Source organism: Littorina saxatilis, linkage group LG5, assembly GCF_037325665.1.
Source record: "Littorina saxatilis isolate snail1 linkage group LG5, US_GU_Lsax_2.0, whole genome shotgun sequence".
In the NCBI taxonomy this organism is placed as follows: Eukaryota; Metazoa; Mollusca; class Gastropoda; order Littorinimorpha; family Littorinidae; genus Littorina; species Littorina saxatilis.
In genome coordinates, this window is record NC_090249.1 from 12,071,518 (window position 1) to 12,092,810 (window position 21,293).

Genomic DNA, 21,293 nt, shown 5'->3' on the forward strand with positions numbered 1-21,293 from the left:
TTCTGTCAGTGGTTTCATATGAGTGGGAGTGTGTGTGTTACATAACTTGTGCCAACCCAAAACCACACTTTTAAATTACTGTACTTTCTGATGAATACCGCACCATCAGCAGTTAAATCAAAATAATTGAGGGGTTATAAGTGAGAGAATCGGTGGCCTGATACATCTTAACTTTAACCATAATTTAAAAGTTGGTACTGCTAACTCGAGTCGATCGAAGAGGAATGCTATCTTGAGAGAGCAAGATCGTAGGATCATCTAACAAAATTGTGTGCAAACATAGAAATGTGTCTGTTTATAATTTTCTGTACATTTCAAAGACCCTGAACCCGTTTTCTTGGACAAAATATTGGGACGTGGCTAGTCATTTTACAAACAAAAAGACGACCACGTGGAAGAATTTGATAGCCCTCAGACATCCCCCCCCCCCCCCCCCCCCCCCCCCCTACTTTCTTTTTCCATTGCTATGGAGAATGCAGAATCTGTTAAGTACATTTAGGCAGCACATTTGCCAAGTTGCCAAAATGCAGGTGCAGATGAAATATCACATGTGAATAGAAATACAAGTGATACAAGACGCACCAGAGTTTTTGAGGCAGTTTTACCAGGATGGGTCATTGTGAGAAACAGAAAATTCGCTCAGATGTGTCAAAACTGCTTTATTTATTACTTGCTTGGCTGGCCAGGTAATTAGAGTTCAACTAATTGTTCCCTCACTTTCCGTTTCTTCTCAGGCTCTATATGCACCATTTGCACATCATTAAGCATGATGATCCTGATCTTTCTCTCTCAGGTGATCCCTTCTGGCTCCACATCATGTATGGCAATATTACAATTGGACTCCTTATCAATGTATAGTGGAAACCCCCTTTTTAAGACCTAAAAAAATATGAGAAAATCAGGTCCTAAACAGGAGGGAGTCTTAAAAGGGAGGTTATGAACAGATAATCTGAAAAATGGGGGTCTTAAAAGATGAGGGGGGTTCCACTGTACCTGCAAATAACGGCAACTGCAAATAACGGCAATACTGTACCTGCAAATAACGGCAATACTCGACCTGCAAATAACTCTCTTTGCGGGAACGTCCCACTAGTCCGAGGGTTCACTAGTCCGAGGGTTTACTAAAGACGCTTGATTTTCCAGTTCGTCCCACTAGTCCGAGGGTTCACTAGTCCGAGGGTTTACTATAGACGCTTGATTTTCCACTTATTATACCGCCCCTTAAAAGGCGATATATAGGTTTCACTGTGTGTGTGTGTCTGTATGTCCGCAAATAGATATCCGATGTTTGAGAACCGATTTCAATGAAATTATGTGTGAGGCTGTAGTACAACCCAGGCTCGATCCTCTCCATAATTCAGGTCGGTGGGATAACTAATTGACCCTCACGGGCAAAAAGAAACCCGAGGTGCTATATAATATGACTAAAAACTGTAGGCAGTTCGATCACGCAATTGTCCAGTCGGGGCGGTATCCTGACAAATTTAATATCCTTTCTTCAGTCAAAATATAAATAACTAAGTTTCTTGAGGGAAATAGTCTGAGATTTCTTCAGTCAAAATATAAAACACCACATTATCTTTTTGAATGAAAACAACTCGGTGTTTTTATGAGAATATTCTTCGATTTGGTTCCCACAGCAGTGAAAAAACACAAGCACGCACGCACATCCACACACACAAAATAAAAACAAACCAAGCGTCTATAGTGAACCCTCGGACTAGTGAACCCTCGGACTAGTGAACCCAATAACGGTAACACTGTACCTCGGTGCAAATAACGGCAACACTGTACCTGCAAATAACGGTAACACTGTACCTGCAAATAACGGTAATACTGTACCTGCAAATAACGGCAACTGCAAATAACGGCAATACTGTACCTGCAAATAACGGCAACTGCAAATAACGGCAATACTGTACCTGCAAATAACGGCAATACTGTACCTGCAAATAACGGCAATACTCACCTGCAAAGTAACGGCAATACTCGACCTGCAAATAACGGCAATACCGCCCTAAAATGAGGTGACTTGGAGAAGCTGGTCTTAATCTATAGTCAGTACATGCAAATACACGGTCATGATCCTTTCCAGCACATTAGGCAATAATTCACAACCAACAACAACAACTAAATGTCATTCTGAGGAAAATGCACATAAGTGCAAGGTATGCATTTTGTTTAACACAAAGGAAGATAACCATTGACGTTACTTGTATCTTTCTGCTTATAGGGTTGTTTCCCTTGTATCATTTTGGTGACATTCAGGATGGACATTGTGAGCGATAATATTCGGAGGCTTCTGGTGTTATGCTTCCATGTTTTGCTGTTAATCAAAGTTCAGTTATTGGACATGGCGGCATACTCAGAAAAGCTCTAGACTTGAAGTTGGTCGTGAAACAGTGCTTGGATTTTTAATAAGTGATCGCAATAACAACACTTTATTGTTCATCACAATGAATACATTTAAAATATAAAATTTTCAAAAATACATTAACATTTAACAATCACACCTATTCCACTGCCACTAACTCAGTGTGCCATTAACTACATGACCATATTGATAAGATCATTATTCTTAATATTAATCACTATCATAGAAAAACATCACAGAATCAAATGATTTGCACATACTTGCTAAACGAATTACAGACACGCAGGCATACACGCTCACACTTAAATGCAACATATGCACGCATGAATTCAAACACTCAACAACAACACGCGCACACTCCTTTGGGTGGTCGTCACAGACAAGTTCGACTGTATAATATGAAAACTCAGTACCATTTGCCCGGCAACGGATTGTACAAGTCGCGATGCTTTTACTGAATTATGGTGTTGTTTTAAAGGAAAAAAAGATTGGCCTAATAGACCCATTCGGGACACAGTTTCTTTGAAGTGATCCTGACAAGTAGTATGCAGTGAAACCCACACCTTCCATTTAGGGCCTCAGAAAGTCAGGTCTTGTGAAAGGAGTGAGTCTTATAATGAAGGTCAAACAGATTCAATAGGTTTGTGAACGAACGCCTCTGAGAGACCAAGGTCTTACATTCGGGGGTCACAGTCTTAATTGAGCAGTCATTCCTCTGTGTGAACAAGGAGAGGCCTCTGTGGCAACACTACCCGTATTGTTCATTGAGATGTAGGTTTATCTGTGACATGTCTCGTGGCGGCATTGATGTCTCATTTAAAGTAAGTCGATCAAGACCACTCGCTGTGCTAATTTGCAATTTCTGTCACCTAGCACAAGAGACCATTTGGGACATGAAGTGTTAAAGGCGCAGTCAGCCTCCCGTACGTAAACCATCACAGACACTGTCAGGCTTTTACACACAGTACAAACACCCTTTCATTTAAACACACACCGCTTGAGAACATCCTAGGTGCCCTCCGTAAAGAGCGAACAATTTTCAAAGAATTTATTTTTGTGTGGTTTATCTTACCCCTGAGCCATCGTGAACCCGTGTGATCCGGTTTCCCTTTTTTCACAATTTTGTCGTCAGTTTGTGATTTCAATGCGACTCGCTGTAAGCTTATCTGCAATAGCACGTTATTGTGTACTTCTGAATCTAAAACGCAACAAACGGCTGCGATTCAGTTTACACGAACTAGAGCGGTACGTGGCGGTTGACCGTTCAGAGGAACCGGTGTAACACGAAATTTTTACTCCACGAAAAATTTACTCCGGAGTAAATATTTTGTACGAAATTCTTACTCCGAGTACACTTTTCGTACGAGAAAAGAACTCCCCAAGGCACGAAAAAATTACTCCCTCCACGAAATTTTTACTCCCCATTTTTTTTACTTCCAGTAAAAATCTCGTACGCAAAAATGGGATGCGGGCGAAGGGATAATGACAATAAGTGATCTCGCGCACACGAATGTCGCGCTACCTTCCTTCCATCCCTTCCACCACCAAGACTAACAGGGGACAAGGGAGTACACATTTCGTACACCTAGCATGGGAAGTTAAATTGCTCGTGTTACGTTGAAGTAATTTATTCGTTATTTATTCGTCAGGGGAGTAACATTTTTGTACGAAATGTTTTCTCGGAACTCACCTGTCTTGGGGAGTAATTTTCTCGTGCGATGGGGGAGTGCTTTTTTCGTAAAGGGAGTAACTTTTTCGTACGAAATGTTTACTCCGGAGTAAAAATCTCGTGGGAGTAATTTTCTCGTGTTACACCGGCGCTATGCAGAACCGTCGTCTGCTACGAGAAAGACGTTTTGCGTGACAGTTTCCGAGCTTTTCTTTTTTCAAACTTTGAAAACTTCGAATTGTACTCAGTGATCTTGTCTTCATGAAAAAAAGAATTCTTTTATAATTTAAGAATGTTTGTGTAACAAGCTGTCAATTTATTATTTAGATTTTAAAAGTTAGGTCTAGGCCTGATAGTCCGTTCGGAAAGTCCACGAAAATAAATTCTTTGAAAATGTCTCACTCTCGACAGAAAGCAGCCAGGATGTTCCCGTTGGGTGAGCGTTCAAATAGAAGTATGCTTGCACTGACACTGTATGTAGAGGCTCGGGGAGCTCAGTGATGGTTTACGGGAGGCTTACTGTGCCTTTACTACGCTAAAACAATTTATTTATCCCAGCGAAGCTGGAGGTATCCCACGTACGCTATAGGGGCCTACTGTAATCGACTTGAGAAATGTTCATGCCGATAATACATGATAAAGAAGGATTCTTAGTGACCTAACTGAGGCTACAGTTGGAGATAAAAAGTTCACCAAAAATTGGGAACATACTAATTAAAATACGGTGGGTGCCGACCAATTCTTCGATTTTTGATCCATCGCCACTCTCTTGCGACTTTCTCTCGCGCGCGTGGCTTGTGTGTTTGCATACATGTTTGTGTGTGTGTGTGTGTGAGTCTGTGTGTATTGGGGTGTTTTAGTGTGTTTGTCTGTCCGTGTGGGTGTGTGTTTTGTCGCTTTGTTGGCATGAGTGGTGTGTGTGTGGGAGTGTGTGTATTAGTGGAGAGAGAGAGAGAGAGAGAGAGAGAGAGAGAGTGTGTTCACGTAAGGGTGTATGGGTTTGACTTTGTGCTTGTGAGGTTGTGCTTTGTTAGCATGAATGTTGCAGGCGAGGGGCAGACCTGAGCCTAAATACATACAAGTAGACATAATAATAATGATAATAATAATAATAATAATAATAATAATAATAATAATAATACGAGAATTTATAACGCGCACATATCTCACCTCAAGGCGCACTCATACACATTCTTTCGCATTAAACAACTTACGCATAAATTACATGAAGATGACAAGGCATGAAAAACAAAGCCCACTAGAAGCAACTCGGTGCAACTCACTTTAAAGTGGATTGTCTTCGCGCAAAAGAAAATGCATAACCAGTCAAACCTGTCTTAGCGACCAACTCTTGATAACGACCACCTGCCCATTACGCCCATCAGAAAGGATCCCCCACGAGTTTTTCCAAATATAATACGCCTTTCCATAACGACTAAATGTCTATCAAGACCTCTTTTGGTTGGTCCCTTTCGTGGTCGTTATAAAGAGGTTCGACTATACTTCAAACACAGCCTATAAACCGGAAGACATATAGCATGCTCGTATATATAACGTACCAGTGTTTTAGGCCAGAAAGGCACATAGTCGGCGATGCTCTTTTGATGGCATCCCGAGTAAGTACGCTGATCATGTTTATAGGCCATGTTTGATTTACAAAAGTTTAATCTCATTCAGTGTCACCATGCAAGTAATATAATTTCATGATGACATAACAGCATAACGTCTTTTGAACAATTCAGGTCTAGTGCTTGAAATCAATATTGATCAGCTTAGATCTATGTCACTACCATCGGAAGGATATCGCCTTTAATGATTTAAGGTGTTCTTTGCTCACATTATTGTTTGTAACTGACTCACACACACACTCGGAACCTGGCGCCACTGTCAGTCTTAAAACGCTATTGTATTTCACTTTTCAAGTACTGGAATCTCATTAAAGATGCATTCCTTCCCGTGTTAGAGATTATGTTTCACATTACAGGTCTGTTCAGTCATGCTTTTAGAACCAGAAGAGAAACGAGAAAAAAATCTGTATTTTCTGTCTTCAAACAGAAACACAGAAATTTGTCTCAACGGCAGCCTCGCAATAGACGAAGTCCGAAAAAAACTCTGTCGGGTTTGTATTGGTTGTGAAAGAGTGAATTCCCTTGCATTTATAACCGTGAGCGAGACAAACATTCAACGCACCAATCACGAACGAGGGGTGTGTCTGAAACACGTCGACAAGGAGCACGTGTGGATTATTTGTCTCACTGAAAGCAAGGGTATTCATTCTGTGACAACCGGGAAAAAACCGACAGAGTTATTTCCGAACATCGTCTATTACAACACGATATTGCACAGAGACATTACCTGCTATTCAGACTTGGTCGTGTGACAGACGTTTTCTTCCACACGAGATTACGTTGATTGTCTAACGAAGCCGTCAGGCTGAGTTAGACATCAGCTAATCGAGTGTGGAAGAAAACTCTGTCACACGACCAAGTCGGAATATCATTTATGTCTCACAGCTTCAACAGAGGAGAGAACAAACACGTTTTGCGTACTCAAGCTTGACAAACCCAGGGAATATAGGTCTATGACAAACCTAAACACAGGAGCAGCCATTGTGGAGAGATATACTTTTTGACAGAATGAACAACTATGAATGACGGCTCGGTATATGTGAATGACGTCACAGTCATCGTCACAGTCTGTATTTTTTTTAAGCATCGCATTCTTCATGACGTCTTTCTGTGTCTGCATACGCGTAGTGTTTGTTCTTTTCGGGGTCTTTGTCATCTATGTTCAGAACTCGGTCCTTCTATTTTCAGACTAACAGGCCTCCTGAGCGAGCCACTTTACAAGGGCAGCTAAATTCGCGTATATAAACAGTAGGCCTACTGTCGTCTGGGATGCCGTTCTCAGTATTCTCAGCGTTGAAGAATTTGTAAAGAGAAGAAACGATAACAGCAGGAGAAATAAAAGTCGTGTGTGCATTTTGGGGCTTTTGGAGGGACGATTTCGAGTTTGAATCCGTTCTTGCACATGCTCCAAAGTATCCTTAGCGGATTATGACTTTATTCATTTATTCTGCAGAAAAGACAAATGCTGGAGAAAAACCGTTTCTTTTCTGCAGCATTTCTGCATTATGTCATCTTTCGCCGAAGCAGCGTTTTTTTCTGCAGCAAAACATTTTACTGCAGTAAAATTGAAATCAAGAATGCTGCAGTAAAACGGTGCTGTTGTTTTACTGCAGAAAACCTGTTTACATTTTTTCTGCAGCATTTTGTACTGGCTCTTGGCGGATTATGACATTATTCAGTTATTCTGGAGAAAAACCGAAATGCTGGAGAAAAACTGTCTTTTCTGCAGCATTTCTGCATAATGTCATCTTTCGCCGAAGCAACGTTTTTTACTGCAGTTTTTTTGAAGCATAATGTTTACTTGGTTTTCTGCAGCATTATTGCGATTAACTTTTTTTTCAGAATAGTCTGTGACAGTTTTTCTGGAGAAAAACGAACGACCTTGTAAAGTAGCGTTTGTATTCGTCGCCCCCTGTGATAGTATAATAGTTTGTTCCGCAGTGTACCAATCAGAAGGCGTGTAGCATAAGGGCATTATATTCAACTTCACAATGGCGGCCGAACGTGAACAATTTCTGAAGCAAATCGAACACGAAGTGGACTACTGCGTTCGTGTGGGAAAATGTGACAATGTTGCTGACAGGTGCATGCCATTGTTTAATTTAGTGAAACTTTGAACTTCCGGCGGAAAGGAAGTCAGACAGACAAAATACATTCGTGTCACGCACAACTATTGGTAATTCTGGATGAGTCCATCTCTCGACAGAGGGGGGCTCGCGTGCTCCAACATTACAATGAGCCAGTTTCTTCTTCTGCGTTCGATGTTGGTGGCCGTGCTAGATCCTCAGACCAGTGGCTGCCAGGAAGTCCGCAGTCTTGCGCAGTTCGTCGGCAGGACCCCAGAGTTTGGCTCCAACACTGGTCTCTTCTTGCCAGAACTTCTGGCGAATTGTCTCTAGATGGGGGCAGTTCTGGAGAATGTGCTCCGGAGTTTGCTCTTCCGAGCCACATTCACAGTGTGCGTCATCCGCAAGGCCCAGTCTCTTGAGGTGTTTCTTCAGTCCACAGTGCCCTGTCCTTAGACGGAAAATGGTGGTTTGGCTTCTCCGGTCTAGTTTGTTGATGGGGTCTTCCTGTGGGTTGTAGTCTCCGTTTCTCTTTTTCCAGTTTTCTTTCTTCTTCCGTTGTAGAAGAGTCTTGGCTTCTTTGTACGAGGTGGAGTTGTGTGGTTGGGGAAGTCTCGCACCTCCTTTTGCCAGCCTGTCCGCTTCTTCATTGCCGGCAATGCCGACATGAGCCGGTATCCACTGGAGCACCACCTTGTTGTGTTGAGACAGGGTGCTGAGGCAGTTGTCGAGTTGCCTGGTGGGGAGGTCAGTGGGGCCAGACAGAAGGGACTGGAGGGCGGACAGGGAGTCAGTGAGGAGGACGATGTTTTGCCGACTGCGGTCTTCCCCTGCTGCGTGCTCTGCTGCAGTGATGAGGGCGTGGAGCTCGGCCCTGTAGTTCGAGCTCAGGTCACCAGCTGGGACGGAGAGGGAGGTGGTGGTCCCGTTTGGGCGACGGATGTAGACGCCACTGCCTCCATTCCTTACGGCGTTCTCTGAGGAGCCGTCTGTGTAGACGTGAGTCCAGGTGCAATGTGGGTAGCGGTCCTGAATCATCTCCATGGCGAGGGCCTTCTGGGCATGTGGTGACTGTTCGCCCTTTGCTGTCAGTCCTGGTACATCTGTTCTGACTTCATGGAAGCTCTTGCGTGGGGCCCAGACGTCTGAGACGAGTGTCTCACAGCAGTTGGGGTCAGCTTCCAGAGCTTCAGCATACTCCGTTTGGAGGTCCTTGACCTGATGTTTGAGGCTCTTTCGTTTCAGCCTGTTCTTGGTGCCCTTGTTGAGGTTTTGGTGAAGTGGGTGAGTGGTCAGTCTCTTCATCTTCTCTCCCTGGAGGACAGCTTTGTACTCTCGTCTGTCCTCGAGTGGTTCCAGGTCTGCTGTTTTCTCTATTTCTTGGATGGGTGTACTTTTCATGGCACCGAGGATGATCCTTAGCCCCATGTTCTGGACTTTGTCCAGCTTTCCTTTGTTGGTTTTGGAGGCAGTGGTCCATGTTGAGGAGGCGTATTCCATGACCGGTCTGACAGCGCCTGTGTAGACCTGTTTCAGAATGCCAGAGTTTGCGCCCCACTGGGTTCCTGCCAATTTCTTCATGAGCGAGAGCTTCTTCATCGCTCTTCCTTCTGTCGCTTCAATCTGCGGCTTCCACGTCAGACGTGTGTCCAGGGTGACTCCCAGAAACGTTGGCGTGTCGACCTGTGGGACTGCTTGGTCTTTCAGTTTCAGCAGGACCTTTTCCTTGGAGGTGGAGAGTGAGAAGAGAGTGCTGACCGTCTTGGTAGTGTTCAGCTGTAATGCCCAGTGTTCTGACCAGCTGGACACGCTATTGATGGTGTTCTGGATACGGTGTGTTGCTGTGGAGGTGTGTTCTTCTGCACACCAGACTGCAAAGTCATCCGCATGCAGGGTAATGAGCCAGTACAAAATGCTGCAGAAAAAGTGTAAACAGGTTTTCTGCAGTAAAACAACAGCACCGTTTTACTGCAGCATTCTTGATTTCAATTTTACTGCAGTAAAATGTTTTGCTCCAGAAAAACCCGTTGCTTCGGCGAAAGATGACATTATGCAGAAATGCTGCAGAAAAGACAGTTTTTCTGCAGCATTTCTGTTTTTCTGCAGAATAACTGAATAATGCCAAAATGCTGAAGAAAAAGTGTAAACAGTTTTTCTCCAGTAAAACAACATCGCCGTTTTACTGCAGCATTCTTGATTTCAATTTTACTGGAGTAACATACAATCTTGCACACGTTTGCTTTAGTAGTGACAAAGAAGGAAAGCGTGTGACATACAAAGATTAAACACGTAGATAAGACATCGTGTATAGTAATTCAACACAGTGTAAAATATATTTTCTCCTCTCAAAAAGAAAGTGCAATGATATAGATGTCATCCGAGTACACTCAAATAAGTTCTTTTTACAACAACATGCATGTACAGTTTTACTAACTCCCACATGTGCACACATACACACACTTATACCCCACCCAGAGGGGAAACAAACGTTCACCATACAAACAAACAAAGAAACAAACAAAACAAAACCACAATTGTCCTCGAAGATGTGCTCATTGCTGTTTGACAGAAATGAGCGCTTCTGGGGTGATAACGCGAGACAACTCCTGTGATCTTGCCGCGAGGTGGCGCCAGTTACCAGCCGAAAGAAAGAAGGGGCATAACCGGCCTCACCAGAACCGACCATTGTCTGTTTACCGTATAAAATGCACGACTTACACACGAACTGTTACCAAACCGATACGCTATTTGGGACCAATGCAAGGTTTTTTTCCTTTCTCGTGTGATCTTGCCGCGAGGTGGCGCCAGTTACCAGCCGAAAGAAAGAGGGGGTGACCTGGATGGCCATGACTGACTTACGACCCTTTCCGTAGCTCATCAAGCCGTCGCCGTTTCGCCGCCATTAACTATTGATCGATGTTCGTGAAGATAATCCTGAACATAATTATTGTCCCAGGGGTGTCATCATTTAAGCCAAAGCCGAGTAATTAATCTCTCTTCATCTGGTTGTGGATCGATAGGACCAGTCCTATGTGTGACAATTAAAGGTTGATCTCCTCCCGTGTAAGTCTTCTATACTTCTAAGCTCCCAAAGTTTGAAGGCAATGCGTTTTTAGTAAACTGTATCGTTGGTGGGTCGGTGTTTTTTCTCAGCACCCGCTGAACCGGATTCATGTCACCTCCACCGTTTTTTCATGCCCTTGTTTCATTGTTTGACGGCATAGGCATCGAATACAACTGACTGTTTTGTTTACACATTTGATTGTTTTTTCTCATGACATACACATCTGGTTCAGATTTAGCCGGTTCTGATTTCTTGTCGATATTAAAACAACTAGTGAAGAGGACTAGATGATTTTTTCTGTATTGTTTATTGAGGGGCCGTTTGTCGTTGTGTGTGTGTGTGTGTGTTTGTGTGTGTGTGTGTGTGTGTGTGTGTTTGTGTGTGTGTGTGTGTGTGTGTGTGTGTGGGTGCGGTGTGTGTGATAGTTATTGTACATCGCCGTGAGCTCTTGCGAGACTGAAGGGGCGATTAATAAGTATGCATTATTATCATTATTATCGTTATCTACTCATTCATATTCAAAACAAACAAAACACATTCCGAAACAGGTAGACTGCTAACGGTTGAAATTCAAGCATAAAAACAAACAAAACAAAAAAGGTTGGCAACTGGAACGGTTTGTCCACAAGTTAACTTTCCAATGACTACTGAGTAAAGCCGGGATTCCATAGACGCGAATTTCACATGCGAATTTCGCATACCGAATTTCGGTACGCAAATTTCGCATGCGAAGAAAAAGAGCATACGTCTGTCACGCGTGATTGTTCTGAAAAGTGACTATTACATGATTGTTCTGAAAGTCTACTATTTATTTCATCGTAATCATGTAAGCCCTCATACGTGATTGTTCTGAAAGCTTACTAATTTACATGATTGTTCTGAAACTCTACTAAAGATAAACTTGCTTCACCCGTGAAATGTTGTCAGATATGAAACAATATGTATACCCCTGCCCAACGAAGTTGGAAGGGGGTATACTGGATTCACTTTGTCCATCTGTCTGTGTGTATGTATGCTTGTATATGGAACAATATTTTGATACAATGATACTAAATCTTAAGTGATATTGATATTTATACCCCAGCCCAATGAAGTTGGAGGGGGTATACTGGATTCATTTTGTCCGTCTGTCTGTGTGTATGTCTGTATGTAAATGGAACAATATTTTGATACAATGATACTAAATCTTAAGTGAAATTGATATTTATACCCCCGCCCAATGAATACAAACTCAACAAGTAATACGTTTCATACATTGAACATGTCTTCTTTATTGTTCTCAACTCAAAATTGAAATTAAATGTTCAAAGACAAAAATTATTTATAATCTTCAAAAATTTAATGATTCTTCTTGAGTATTCCCAACTCAAAATTCTAATTACAGGTTTAAGGGACACATAAAAACTTTTAATGTTTCTTCTTTGCCATGCTTAGGTGGCTAGGTCACCAAAATGGATCGAAAGGCATGGCAAAGAGGGAAAATGGAAGGCACAACAAATAATTTTCACAAATGAAACTTTTATTTTTTATTTTTATGAACTAAAAATTCAAGTGGAGAGGGGATGAGAGACGTGAGGAGATGGCCGGGCTTGCGAGATGGGTGGGGAGTCTGGGCTCTAAAGTTCTTGCACGCGAGACAATATACTTCTTTTTTGTGTGTGTGGGAGGGGGGGGGGAGTATGGCAAAGAGGAAATCAAAAGTTTCTATGTGTCCCTTTAAACCTGTAATTTGAATTTTGAGTTGGGAATACTCAATTTATTTATTTATTTATTTACGAGGATTTATATCGCGCACGTATCTCACCACACAAGGCGACTCAAGGCGCATGTTACCTATTAATGCCGTGTGAGATGGAATTTTTTACACAATATATCACGCATTCACATCGGCCAGTAGATCGACTGCCTTTAGGCGCTGCATCCACCTTTCACGGCCTATTATTCCAGGTCACACGGGTATTTTGGTGGACATTTTTATCTACGCCTATACAATTTTGCCAGGAAAGACCCTTTTTTCAATCGTGGGATCTTTAACGTGCATACCCCAATGTAGTGTACACGAAGGGACCTCGGTTTATCGTCTCATCCGAAAGACTAGCACTTAAACCCACCACCTAGGTTAGAAAGGGGGGTGGGGAGAAAATTGCTAACGCCCTGACCCAGGGTCGAACTCGCAACCTCTCGCTTCCGAGCGCAAGTGCGTTACCAAGAAGAATCATTACATTTTTGAAGATTCCATTTTCCCTCTTTGCCATGCCTTTCCATATACATACAGACATACACACAGACAGAATGATGGACAAAGTGAATCCAGTATACCCCCCTCCAACTTAGTTGGGCAGGGGTATACATATTGTTCCATATCTGACAACATTTCACGGGTGAAGCAAGTTTACCTTTAGTAGAGTTTCAGAACAATCATGTAAATTAGTAAGCTTTCAGAACAATCACGTATGAGGGCTTACATGATTACGATGAAATAAATAGTAGACTTTCAGAACAATCATGTAATAGTCACTTTTCAGAACAATCACGCGTGACATACGTCCATAGATACGATGTTTCCCTATGTGGAGCACTAAAAATGATGCAGACCAATACACGGTCAAGGCCTAGTTACAGAACTTCGCATGCGAAGTTCCTTTTTTTTCGCTACCCGGTGCGAAAGAAAAATCCGCTATCGGAATTCGCTTTGCGGTGGTTCCGAAATTCGCAGCGATGGATGGATGGATTTATCTAAATCAGAAATAACCGCATCGGCAGGCGATATCATGCAAGCACTGATCTCACAACTTCTACCTGTAGGGAAACCAGGTTTTTGATTCCTGACGTCTGAGCCCCGACCTTTTCCGTGACCATGCAGTGACTGTGCACGCGGCTCCTTTGCTGCTCCTTGCGCTGAGCTGATTAAAGCTGTGGTCTATTTATGACTTTCCGGGGCTACGAGGTTGAAAAATAGGGATACCGAATCATGTACAGAATTCTGTACAGCAAACACTACCCGAAACCCCACGTATTCGGCGTGTATGACCTTGAGAGCTTCAGTCAACGCTTGAATTTTGCAGGGATAACATCCGGTTTGCTCTCTCAAGACTGATCATATTTTATCTTCAAGAGAGATCAAGGGGAAAAAATAAACGCCCCGGCGAAGATTTGTACTCTCGACCTCGAGACTTCGTGTCTCATGTCCTAACCACTAGGCTACTGCGCCAATCGAGAAAAAGAAGGAAAAACATTGATATGAATTCATGTTATGTTATTCTTGAAGCAGCATGATTTATTGTTATATTGTTATATTGTTATTTGAAGTCTTATATCGCGCGCGTATCTCCAGACTCGGACTCAAGGCGCAGGGATATATTTATGCCGTGTGAGATGGAATTGTTTACACAATACATCACGCATTCACATCGACCAGCAGATCGCAGCCATTTCGGCGCATATCCTACTTTTCACGGCCTATTATTTCAAGTCACACGGGTATTTTGGTGGACATTTTTTTATCTATGCCTATACAATTTTGCCAGTCAATCGTGGGATCTTTAACGTGCACACCCCAATGTAGTGTACACGAAGGGACCTCGGTTTTTCGTCTCATCCGAAAGACTAGCACTTGAACCCACCACCTAGGTTAGGAAAGGGGGGGAGAAAATTGCTAACGCCCTACCCAGGGTCGAACTTGCAAGTGCGTTACCACTCGGCCACCCAGTCCTATATATCTCTATCCGCCCATTGTTCAGAAGTGAATACATGTATAACTATTTCTTAGTTGTCTGTTTTCAACTGCACAGAGCTTTGGAGAGATTCAATTACTGTTCTTGTCATTTTTCTTGCATGATGTAAATATAGATATCCCATGACCTCCCTTCTTTGTCTCTGTTACTTCAGTATGGGTATATATGTTGTATTTTTATAGCTCAATAAATACATCATGGACTCAAAAAAATATATGATAGTGCAGATTCCGATTTGGGCGAAGAACTACTTTGCTCCCGACCTTTGACCTCGCGCCGAACAATGTGACACATTTGTATGAAGTTCCAAAATCGTATTGCACGGCTCAGAAAACCATATCAGTTGCACGCAAAAATGAATCTCAGAACTGATCTGATATATGAGATGCAATAAGCAAACGTTTCTTTCATTATGAAAGCAATGCAGGTGGGAAAAAACGAACATTCAACTTACAAGATAACCAGATGCTAGCGAACCAAAACAAAAACACGAGTACCCTCCCCTTGCTTCGTTAGCAGACGACTTTTGAGAATCTGTCAGACCGTCCTTACCTGGCACGGTTGGGCTTCGCTATCATCAGCTGTTTCACGTGTTTTGCGAGCAAGTCTACTCTTTTGCCTGGCTCTGCAGTAAGTCCACATTGGCGATGAAGGTATCTAAGAACTTAACATGTGTGTATTTTTCCGTAATCCAGTCATATTCTTTCAAAATGCAATCAAGCGGCGGTGACAGACTTGGGTCCTGTTTTCCTCGCACCCATACCAGTTTAGGTTCATGCAAACACACTCGCAAAACAGTTTATCATGTAGATACATTTCAAATAGGGAGCAAATGGTTAAATCTACATATGTGTTCCCTAAAATTTGCTTCTCTGTCAATAAGACTAATTGTATAATAATGCGTTCGAAAAAAACAACGTGGAATCGATTCTGAATCGAGTCGAGTAAGCCAAATGGGGGCCAAACCGGTTTCCCCGTTCCGCCGACCTGAAACGCAAAAGAATTGTGCGCTTCAACTAAATGGATTTCTATACGACTTCATTACTTTCTTGCAACTTATGAACCTTTACTTAAAGCTTTTAAACGGTCTGAAAGTAGTGTTACCGCGTACTTATAGATGCACTCATTCGTTTTATTTTTTCAGCGACGGTCACTTAGTTTAAGGTTGCAAAAAGGCCAAGTCTCGCTGAAAACACTGTTTCACACTCCACAGATCGCAACAGTGCCGCTAGTAGTCTACACTTTGTGTTTGATGGTAGAATGGGATATACAGATTACAACACTCGTGGTTTTTTATATGGCTTGTATTTCAGTCAAGACCCAGCGGGAATATCAATCGAGAGCCACTCGCCAAAGGCTCGTGTCTCCCGATGATATTCATCCGCTGGGTCTTGACTGAAATACAAGCCATATAAAAAACCACTCGTGTTGTAACCTATACATATCGCAGCTATTTGCATAGCGCGAATGTCGTGTAGCATGACGGTGTAAACATGTACTGCGATTCCGTGAAACATGTTTGCAAATAAAGGCAAATTTTGATAGCAATTTTTACGTTTTTGCAACGCATGAATGGTAATTCAAGCGTAGAATGATATAAAATTATCAATTTTTTTATCTTTGAAAACACTAGTGAAGTGGCCTAGCGGTTAAGACATCAGCCCCGACATTATGAGGCCCCGAGGCCTTGAGTTCGAATCCCTGCCAAGTCGTTTATTTTTTCTGCTCGATCCTTCTCGACAAATATGCTCAGCTCTGAGAGAGCAAACCGGATGTTACCACTGCAAAATTCAAGCGTTGACTGAAGCTCTCAAGGTCATACACGCCGTATAGGTGGGGTTTCGGGTAGCGTTTGCTGTAGGGGAAGGGCTCCTAATATGGACCACTTTTTGTTTCATGCTGATAACTAGCTTGTTTTCTTGCGAAGATATTTCATTTTGTGTTTGGTAGTCCTTCTCTCTTAGGTTAACCGTTAGGCCTAATTAGAGTGACATAGCTTTGATTATACATGCAGTAAACATTAAATACAGGACAACATCACAACTGGTCCATATTAGGAACCCGGGCGCCTAATATGGACCAGTGAAGCGGCCTTCACGAATCACTGTAAAAAGCCCCCTATACTTCAAAATAACATGATACAACTTAGTGTACAAGTCAGACTAATTCAAATATGCTTTAGATTTATCTGTTTCGGGTTGATGAGAGCATTATTTGAAGCACACCAGAAAACTAAAGAAGCTTATCAAAAACAGAGTGAAAATAAGTGAAATTATCAACTTCCACGAAAAGAAGACTTTTTGTTATATTTTTTTAAATCTCGAGGGCTAGTTATAGGTTATTTCCAGCAAGCTTCTTAATGAATTAATGAAAATAGCCTTTAGCTTTTATTTTCTTCGATTTGTTGAAGGTGGTCCATATTAGGGGACTCGCACATACTTTGAGAGTTTGCTATTAGTTTTTGTTTGCAATAGAAACTCGGGGTCAACACTGTTAAAATGTAACAAATGCGGTCTTAGCTGTCATTATATATAACAATTTTTGTGTGATAAAAGCTTTGGCTGTGGACAGAAACGAGTCCGTTTTAGGCGGCAAATTTAGAGTGAACGCTGCCAAAAGTGAAGAAAAGAGAAACAGCCAAATTTGTGTTTCTGCAACTGTTTTGACATGTGCAAGTTATCCAGAGAGGGTGAATACAGCGAATAAGGGTTAGGGTTAGGTTAGGGTTAGGGTTTTGAGCGCTCTAGCACCGTTAGTTTGTCAGAACAGGAGGTGGTCCATATTAGGAGCCGGTCCATATTAGGAGCCCTTCCCCTACGTACAGAATTCTGTACATGATTTTATCCCTATTTTTCAACCTCGTAGCCCCAGAAAGTCATAAATAGACCACAGCTTTAATGATTTCACCCCGTTCAGGATCTGCAGATTTTCACCAATGGGCAAAATCTGTTACTCGCTTCACGGAGCTTTGCTGGTACTGAGTGAGGGTCTACTGCTTGGACGATTTGCTGCGGCACCGTTCGGCGTCTGCGATGGGTCAGCTGTTTCAGTTGGGACTTTTTGTGAAAATAAGTTCAGTGCTATATGGCTACAGGTTGGGGAATGTGTTTGTGTGTGTGTGTGTGTGTGTGTGTGTGTGTGTGTGTGTGTGTGCGCGTCGGGTGTACCGGCATATCACTGATTTGTTTTTTTGTTGTCAGTATTGTTTGTTTGGTCACAAGTTTGTTTGTTACAGTTTTTGTGTGTCTCTTTCCCACTTCACAGACTGTACTGTCATAGAATTGAGAGAGAAAAAAGGAACAGAAAAAACCCCGACTTCCAATCGGGCCAAGCAGCCGCGATGCTACTGAAATCCTCGATCTCTGGGCTGGGCTCTTGTAGTAAGAGATATATCATCCTCCTTAGCAACCTCTCCTTACGCATGCCCTCGTTTCTCATCGCTGAGCCAACATTAGTTATGGATGGCAGATTAAACAGTTTGGAGCAGCAGAGCTGTCCAGCAGGAAATCAATGACCCAGACGCCACAACGAATCAATAAACCGATAGCTCACAATCGAAAGCCGTCACCGTCAATGAAAAACACAGTTGTGTCCCTTGACGCACAGAAGTGTAAGGTCACGTGACAGGTCCGGTACCTGTTTGGCTTGGAGACGTAGATAGCGTGCGAGTTAGTGAACTTGCTTGTGTCGAGTGGAGAGCACGTTTGATTCGAATGAGTGTGGCTGTTGTTGTTTTCTTCTCACAAGCGTGATTGGGTTTTGGAGGTACGGTCCTACAATGAGTCGAATATCTGGCTACCCCACCAGCCGTCCGCCTTCCAGGCCCCCTTCAGAACAGGTAAGAACCGATGAAAAGTTGGCGTCTGCTCAAAATGTCGTCTGCTACAGTAAGATGTGACTGATTTTCAGGTTTCTATCCTGTATTCGTCGTTTTGTGTTTTCTTTGTGGCTTCGTGTATGGGAAGTCTTTTGTCAGTGTCTGAAGGTTTTAGTTTAGGCTGTCGGAGAATAATTGTTGCTAAAGACAAGGGTTAAAACAAAGAAGGGGATAGGCCCTACATCAGATTGACTCGGCGGGATGAATGATTTACGTTGTTGACTTACAGCAGCGTGGTATCCCCTCTCCCTAAACAAGCTCACTCTCTCTCTCTCTCTCTCTCTCTCTCTCTCTCTCTCTCTCTCTCTCTCTCTCTCTCTCTCTCTCTCTCTCTCTCTCTCTCTCTCACACACACACACACACACACTGACACACACCGTGGACACACACCGTGGACACACACACAAACGCACCGTCATACACACCGTCACACACACACCGTCACACACACACCGTCACACACACACACACACACACACAAAAACACACACACACACATATTTACACAACCGCATCACATGCGCACACACACACACCCGCACACACACACACACTGACACACAACTGCAACACTTACACACACACACACACACACACACACACACACACACACACACACAGACACACACACACACACACACACTCTCAACCCAAAACTATACCAAGACAAGAAGCAAAGGAACAATTGGAACACGTGGATTTTGTTCATATTCAGTTCAATCTAAATAATGCAGTGTCTTAACATTGTGCAGGTAACGGTTGTATTGAATGAACCCTGGTCACAGTGGTTGCACTTGACAGATTTGTTTCAAACCCCCCTGCCTAGTGTTACACATTACACATATCCCCCACTTATGGTTGACTGGTTTTGTTCCTGTGTTATTTTTTCTAAGTGCCACTAGCAACTTTGTTTTAGCTTGTTACAGTGTTAAGGCTTTTCTGTACATACTGTTTCTTCCTTTAGTTTTCTTATTGGTAATTTCTATCTTTCTGCTACTTTGACCTTGTTATTTGTAAATTTGATGTTTTTTCTTCTTTTAAAATAAAATTACACAAACATTAAAAATTAAGGTAGTAAAGTTCAAAAAGAAATATATATCTGAACACAGCGCTGAAAGTCCACAAAATGGGGCACTGGCCTTTGGCTAGTACTTCTGATAATTTACTAGCCAGAGAGCAAATTTTAGTAATTTTACTCGCCAAACCAACCATTTGTTTCAGCAACTTTACTCGCATTTGGCGAGTACATGTAGATTAACATTTCTACTCGCCATTTACATGTTTCTACTCGCCATTTACCACTTTTAGACCTGGAACATGTCATCGTAATGCAATGACAGAGTTATTTTTAATCATGTTTTTGAATGAAGGAGTAAATGAATGAATAAGTAAATAAATGAATAAGTAAATGTACAAATGAATTTATGAAAAGATACATGGATAAATACATACATAAAGACTATGAATAAATCAATGCTCTTGGAAGATACAGAGATACATACAAAGACTATAATTAAATAAATTTTTGTGCAAAACAAAACTATATAACAGGTCAGAGCACTCGCATCAAGCATTCAAACAAATCTACCTTGATTGACAGCAATAGATTTGCAGTCATAGATGATATCAGTATTAGACTGTGTATAACATGTATATTAAATTCAAGATTCCACAGGGTTGCTTAGATGTCCTGAGCACTTGGGTTTATTTCCAGATTTGCTTTGTTGAGTACATGGATTGGTACCCCAACAACCGAGAAGCCGTGACATGTCATTACCCATGTAATCTAGCTTTGAAATTATAGAGCAGTAAATGATCATGTCAGTCAATTCATGCTTTGCTGAAGTGGAATGTACCTCCCGTTGCCTGTTAGCTTGATTGTTGATAAAATCTTAGAAACAGACAGACAGATATACATGCAGACACACCGACACAGAGACACACATGCACAAACACACACACACACACACACACACACACACACACACACACACACACACACACACACACACACACACACACACACACACACACACACACACATTTCACTACTCGTTTCCTATCATTTTATGCCATCTTTCTTCTTCTTCTTCTTCGGCGTTCCAGATGCCATCTTTCATTTGTCATATAAATTATGAGGTCCTATCTTATCTGATTTAATGATACAGGCAGATGAAAGTCTCTGTTTATATTGTAGTTTGTCTATGGGGGATATGTAAGTTGGCAATAAATTATGCCTCCCGAAAACAACATCAAGTTATTCTTGTTTGGCTATTTTGTCAGGCTTTACCAACCCCCTCCCCCCTCCCTCCCACACCCATTTCCCGCAACCCCTCTGACAATGTACCAAACAGCAGACCTTCATAATACTCTCTCTGTCTCTCTGTCTGTCTGCCTTGTCTGTCTCTCTCTGTCTGTCTGCCTTGTCTGTCTGTCTGTCTGTCTCTCTCTCATCTCTCTCTCATCTCTCTCTCTCTCATCTCCCTCTCTCTCCCTCTCTCTCTCTCTCTCTCTCTCTCTCTCTCTCTCTCTCTCTCTCTCATACTGCTCTAAACAGAGTTAATATTTGTCTCAATCACAGAGGTATTCGGATCTTCTTCTTCTTCTCGATCGCTCAGACACCCTTCTCCGTTGTCGTCTGTCATATGCCGGAGCGTTGATGCGTTGAGCTGTCGTTATGCGCCATACATGGCCCAGCTCATCCGGCTTCAGCGTGTTTTTATATCGGAGTGGCCCTTCTCCTAGACTGGTGGCTTTACAGGGCTGTCGAGTCCAGTCTACCCGGCTATTTGGCCATAGCTGGCTGGTTTGTTTATCTGAGGTGACCTTCCCCAGGGCTAGAACTTAAGATGCGGCTCTTGATCGCATGATGCTCCCGTCA

At 42.5% G+C, this 21,293-nt stretch overlaps 1 protein-coding gene across 1 annotated transcript in view; it reads left to right on the forward strand.

Annotated features, from left to right (window-relative positions):
- Nucleotides 1–18,174: 18,174 nt before the first annotated feature.
- The window catches only part of LOC138966311 (spermatogenesis-associated protein 1-like), an 89,941-nt gene continuing 86,822 nt past the window's right edge, over nucleotides 18,175–21,293 (forward strand). The window contains exon 1 of the mRNA XM_070338493.1: nucleotides 18,175–18,373. Coding sequence (XP_070194594.1) covers nucleotides 18,314–18,373 — 60 coding nt within the window. The 5' untranslated portion in view covers nucleotides 18,175–18,313. The remainder of the gene's footprint in view (nucleotides 18,374–21,293) is intronic.